The following is a 6691-nucleotide window of genomic DNA, read 5'->3' as shown; positions in this document are numbered from 1 at the left end:
CGTTAAAATTTCCCCTTAGCGGCAGTATTTTCGCCTTAAGGTATTATTTCTAACCCTTTCCATTGTTATAGTTTCCCCTTATGGTAGTATATGTGTATAACCTCCTTTTGAAGGCACATGCATTTGTTTTTCTTTACACATTTTTTATATACACTCAAAACATACGTCAACCCTGTTCTGATTTTAAATCACACAATGTGTTTAAAAATCCCTGCTTTCTTGAACAACATTCAAGACACCTTGTAATAACCTAGCTAAAATGGGCTAGCCCCACTGAATTAAACATAATGCTATGATTTTCAAAGTACAATAAACTCAAAAATTCAGCTAGCTTTGAACTGTATATAATGTAGTACTTTTCAATAGGTAACTCCTCCAATCAGGAGAGGGGGAGGGAATGCATATTTCTAAAAAAGAGAGAAAAAAGATAGTAGACACGAAATTGTCATAGTTTTTGGAGACTTGCTCCTATGCACCACTTTCGAGATATGTTGAGATACGTCCACCCACGTCCACTTCCCACTTGTCAGGGATGTATATTTTGAATGATGTATGTATGTTTGTTGTGTTATGTTGCCGGTAGTACACTCGAGCAGCACAAGTGGGTGCGCCCTTGGAACTTATACCAACCCATGCAAAAGCGGACGAAAAAACTCGCACTTGGCATTATCAAGAAAGAGTGCTATCACAGTGCCATCGACGAGTTTATTAGACGCATCATCTTTAAAATTTCAAAAAAAGTATGTTCGTACACGTAAACTTGTTTGGGCACTCAGGAAGGAACCTTAAAAAAAGGTATGGCAGTCAGTGTGTTAATGCAAAGTTTTTAAATGGTTCATTCCAATTATAATTGTTTTTCATTCTTAATTGCGGTTATTTTCAAATAATTATATGAAATTTAAATTTTTACATTCATATATAATAAGTATATTCTTAACTGTTTACAGGTAGTGTGTTCCATCTTTGAAAGCCAATCAACAGTGTTTTGTTTTACTTTTAGTAATCCCATTAAGTTATTAATGAAACCTTATTTGTATATTTGTATATACAGTATTTGTCTTTGTATTCTCTTTGTAATTTGCTGTTTCTAGATTACAAAATAAAATTAGGAGGTCCCTTCACAATCTAAAACCAAAAAAATAATGAGGATGATTACGTAATATGTATCAATTACATACACTGTGTTAGGACAGACGATTCCATTCATTCTTTTTCTGCTAAACCTGGCACTAGCAGATTTATCTTGGTAAACATTCATGAATTAATCTGAAAAACCCATTTACCATATGCAGCCCTATGTTCAGATAATACTAGTGACCTAAGGCTGCTTTTAACAAAACCAAAAGTATGCTAGTCTACTAATAGCCTTTTTAATAGTAATAATACATTTTAACAAACTTGCTTTTAATAATAAAGTAACATAGTACTCACACCCGCCCCCACCCCTCCCGTACATGCACATCTACAAATATCTTCTTAAAAAATAAAGTCAGATTGTATAGGCTTTTAATATTACTAGAAAAGCATGGCTTCTTGGCTGGACATGCACCATGCTGGCAGTCATTGATCGCTGATTCCATAGCAAACCATGCCATTGACAATCAGCAGACAACGTTGCGTTGTCAAGTAACCATACAGAGTAGAGAGATGGATTGATCGGTCAATGATTCTACATTCGTCGTACGATGCAGTGTGGTGCTCGGATTTATAGAACAGATTAATGACACATCAATGGTAAAATAACTTTACAAAGAGCTTTCTCTATCAGTACAATATTCAACACTGGCATGATTACTAGTCGAAGGTTGTGAATCAATGGAAATATATCTGGGATACTGAACTTGGGTTTGCCAGTTGAATGTTTCCTCCTCACTGTGAGGATAATGCTGGATATCTTCTGCTCTTGGCCAATTCTCTTGAAAACGTGGCTGATGAATTCTACAGGGCAACCTAAAGATAATATTAAATAAAATTGTTGAGCCAATAAGACAAGATTGCATGTGTAGGGGCATCCTCTAAACATACACTAACCCACACAAAAAGTGGACAAGAAAACTCTCACTTGGCAAAGGCAATAAAAAGTACTGACCAACTGCCAAGCAATGAGTAAACTCATCCCATCCATCCACAAGGGGACATAAAATGTTTGCAGATGGTGCAGATAGTATACTATGCAAATACTATACTATACTATACTATGCAAATGAGAAAATAAAAATGGTGCAGATAGTACACTATGCAAATATACTATACAAATGTATGCAAATGAAAACAAAAATATAATGTATTCGTTCATATCATAGATATTATTTCAAATCTTTCTTAGGCCACCAAATACAGGCAAAATTATCTGAATACTTTAATACTACAACATTTACTCTTGGGTAAACTATGAATCATGAGTTTGTTGAAATTGTAAATGTATTTGGAACTGCAAGAGCTATGTAATCTAGTTTGTTACGCCTATACAATTATCTTGTGTAAATGACGAATGTTGTTCTACATCATAACAGTTGTTTTGTGTTTTATATGCAACTTTATGTATTTGATTGACAGTTAGTGCCTACAAAAAGAAAGTAGCTTTAAACGCCTATTCCTTAACACAGTATTTTTGTGATTATTATAGTGATGGTGCACTCCTTATAGTTAAGTGTAGCAAATTCGAGTTACAGCCAGAAAAAATAAACTCTTTGAAGATATTATGTTTATTTTACCTGCATGTTTCGTGGCAATGGTTGTACGGATATGTGGACGTCAAAACACCATTTGAATCAGGAGGATATTTACTGCTGCAACTTATGGGTTGCAGTGGTTGTCCGTTAGTGAACGAGATTGTTGTTTGTTCAGAAAAATGTTCACTTGAGCTTGGGGCAAGTGAGGAGCCAGTTGAAGTGCGTGATTTTAAGTCTTCCAGCATAAGTTTATCAAAAGATGAAACTTTTTTAAGCTCTGGAGAAGAAACAATTTGACATTTTATAAATTTTCTTAAATCTTACTAGTTTTTAAAAATAAATGAACTGTGAACTTGAAAGGAATTATCTATTTTAACAATAAATACAGTTGCTTTGTGTTTTAAAGTTGATAGAATAATATAATAATCATATGTGATTTAATGTATTTAATATGAAATGAAGACTAACCTGGATCATCAATATGAGGAGGACAGCACTTCTTTACATAAAAAAATACAAGTATGAGAAAAAGACCTGTCAAGCCACCTGCCAGTCCAACTACCGCATGCATCACAATACTCTCCTTTTCCAGGCCTAAAAAATCAAAATATAGTTATAGGCTGCACTGACAGGCTAGCATAGCCTGAGCCCCACCCTGACAATCAGAAAATGGTCTGGCGTCATGGATTGTCAGCCAACGGTCTCCTGTCAGTAGTGTGTGGCCAGATTACAGCAATCACATAACCACTGCCCAAAGTGATCATCAGCTAATTAACCACAGCCAAGTCACATATCACAACAATATGATAACAGGTAATGTTGTTTCTAATCAGTCAATATAATTCAAGTTTTCCAAATAGATATTCAACAAATTTTAACTTACATTTTCCATCTATTAATTGGTAGGAGGAAGGGCAGTTACATGTAAAACTGTTGTCCTTCACAGTGCAGTTTCCTGGGCGACATGGGTTATCAAAGCAATAGTTTCCTGGATATATCAATGGTAAAAATAAAGTAAACAGAATGACAAAAAAATGCCACCAATTAACAGATGCACTAATAATTCTATTTTTATATCTTTTACATATTCATTCTAAAAATTAAAATGAATAAATGTTTGATCATGTGTTCAATCTTTAACTAATATTTCATCCTATTAAACAAGTTACTTGCTCGCTTACTTAAATATATTGAAAAAGAAAGCAGAGCAAAATGAGATTATATTCTAGTTAATTCTGCAAAACACAATTATAACTGATCAAAGTTTAGTATGACAGTTTCTACAAATATTCTAGTCAATACTGCTGAAATGAGAAAAAACACAATAATAACTGAGGTACAGGTTTAGTATGATACATATCTCCCGTTAGACCCTGGTTTCCATAAAATCGCTATCCTTTGACTATAGTTTTCACTGCAATCGTTGCACTGTGACCAATCAGCATTGCTGAAACCTGTTAGCAGTAGTGTATAGCGATTTTATGGAAAACCAGCTTAATGCTCTGTCCACACAATTAAATTAAAATTTTGTTCGACAAAAAAATGTTATATGCCCAAATATAGTCATGATTTGCATATATATGGTCATGATGTGATGTCATCATGACCATATTTAGGCATTTCACATGTTTTTGTTAAATAAAATGTGATAGTCTGGATAGGGAGTGGCACTGTTTAAGTAGTGAGGAAAATTTGATTTTAAGACCGTGGGATTAAGACAAACATTATCCACCAAATTTCAATGTTGGTATAAAATATTAAGGACTAATTACTCACGGTTGCATGTATCATTTACAGCCTCATAACCAGGATAACAATCGCAAGAATGGCTGCTATTGGCAATAATGGTACACGTGCCATTTCCACACGGATTATTATAGCATGGATCAACTGAAGATTAAATAAAAATTGTTGAATAGTGTTATTGTGAGGGACAAAACACCATAATTTAAAAGGATGATTTTTTCAGTGATCTTGCAAAGTGTCTTAAGTCAAAATTAGGATGGTTTTGTCAGTGATTTCAAATGGTGAAACAAAGACAATTTACAGGGCTTTTATCGGTCTCATCACTTGCCAAGGTTGATTGCGTCCTTGCAAGGGGTACAGCCTAAGAGATTCCACAGGGTCAATCCCAGCAATACACAGGGATGTTGTCAGTGGCATTGCTTGCCAAGGGAGCACCCGCTAGCAGATTTATTAGAGCTGTTGCCAGTGACATAAAAGGAGAGATGCTGCAGCACAGCCTATAAAACTATTTTACTAGTATTAAGTGTCTGTGACACTGAAAAATGTTCTAATTACTTAAGAAAATTACTAGGTTGCAAGGGGTGAAAATTTGAAAATTATATTTCATTTAAATGTACAAAAACTTACTCAAGCAGGTATTTTCAACAAGACGGAATCTTTCAAAACATCGACAGTTATGGCCGGAATCTTCATTTCTCTCGCATATGCCTCTGTCCACGCCGCATGGAATATTGAAACATGGATCAGCTGAAACAAATATTTAAGGGAAACTATATGTATATTACTGTCATCTATTTGTTTCCTATTAAAGTTTTCAAAGAAGCAAATTATGATTTTATGCATGAATATTAGGTGAAACCCATAAAGTTTCTTTTGTTTTTGTCATCTACCTTCTATTTATTATTGTTGCTAAAATAGAATAATAAATAATGCTAAAGGGTCATTCATAATTATCAATATTTTCACAAGTGCACAAACAGTACTCTTTTTCAGTACCCACTCCATCCCCTGTGAAATTTTGCAATAACCATTCTCCAGTTTTCTATGACGTCAACTAAAGCTATGTACTTGGTTACTTAAAAATGAATATTATATCCATGGTTACACTATAATTTTACCATTATTTTACATTTTGCATGTTACTTTGAATCAACATTTTTATGCATGTAAAAGTGTAAAAATTTGTCTAAACTCTCTCCCTATATGTGATGCCTCTAAAATTTAGTTTTGGCCTTCCTGTTTACTTGTTTAGGCTGTTTAATCTAATTTCACCTAGCCTATTGTTTCTAATCATGCTTGCATGAAATTTTCACTTTATACTATCTGGCTTTTACTACCCTCACTCACTCGCCACTGAGGAAGGACTAGTGTTGTCCGAAAGCTCTGGTTCTATTTCTGGTTTTTGACTTACGTTTACTTTTTAGCCATTGCTTATCATTTTTGTATCTCTACCGAGATCCAGCCATTGTTTCCCACAATGGCTGGATTCAAAACAAACGGCCCTTTTCAGAGCAACCATAAGTAAAAAGACTATAACAATAAACTATAACAATAAACAAACCATAATGCAACGTATTTTCATTAAACAGCAACGTTGATTTAGCCTAATACCGGGTTGTTATAATCTAAAACCACGTGAACTGAGTGAGATGAACAACTACCGATGGTGCTCAAGATAATGGCTTTCCTCCTTAGTTTCGTGTGGCAAACCATGGAAACACTTGCCTGGTCGAATTTTCTACACGAAGCTGAGTAGGCATAGTATCGTACACGAACGCTAATTGGTTGGCTCGCCCAGTGCAGTGCACATGGTTGATGTTTCACGTACACGAACGCTAATTGGTTGGCTCGTCCAGTGCAGCGCACATGGGTTTAGTTTGTCTCAACAGGGCCAGACAACACCACAGCTCTGTTGTTTAAAATAGGCATGAAGGGGAATTCCCAAGTTATACCTTTGTCGTATAGGTAATCTTACAATATCTTCATGTTCTTTAGTTAAATAAAAGATATAAAGTGATGAATTAATTCAGTAGACACACGGTTTTATTTGAACACTTTATTATGACGTCGTAAAGTGATGAATAAAAACACTAAACACATGGTTTTATTTGTAGGCCTAGAGGCTTGGTCTAGCCTAGCTAGAACATCATTCGTTCATACATACGTATATTGAGCGTTAAGTACGTATTAGGTCAAAGGTTACCACAAATTTAACCCAACCTCTATTTTATGAATCCCCCGATTTACGTACGCCCTCCGGTCCCGTACCGTAC

The 6691-nt window shown here is 34.9% G+C and overlaps 1 protein-coding gene across 1 annotated transcript in view; it reads right to left on the bottom strand.

The window, feature by feature from the left end:
• Nucleotides 1-6: 6 nt before the first annotated feature.
• Nucleotides 7-6691, bottom strand: part of LOC117119368 (fibropellin-1-like) — a 15717-nt gene continuing 9032 nt past the window's right edge. Inside the window, exons 10-15 of the mRNA XM_033264169.1 lie at nt 5046-5165; nt 4449-4562; nt 3556-3660; nt 3141-3266; nt 2715-2949; nt 7-1950 (exon numbers count right to left, since the gene is read on the bottom strand). Of these exons, the coding sequence (XP_033120060.1) occupies nt 1746-1950; nt 2715-2949; nt 3141-3266; nt 3556-3660; nt 4449-4562; nt 5046-5165 (905 nt within the window). The 3' untranslated portion in view covers nt 7-1745. The remainder of the gene's footprint in view (nt 1951-2714; nt 2950-3140; nt 3267-3555; nt 3661-4448; nt 4563-5045; nt 5166-6691) is intronic.

The sequence above is a fragment of the Anneissia japonica genome, unplaced genomic scaffold (assembly GCF_011630105.1).
Source record: "Anneissia japonica isolate Jap-2015-1 unplaced genomic scaffold, ASM1163010v1 scaffold287827_len377088_cov200, whole genome shotgun sequence".
Classification (NCBI taxonomy): Eukaryota; Metazoa; Echinodermata; class Crinoidea; order Comatulida; family Comatulidae; genus Anneissia; species Anneissia japonica.
This window is presented reverse-complemented; position numbering and strand designations above follow the sequence as displayed.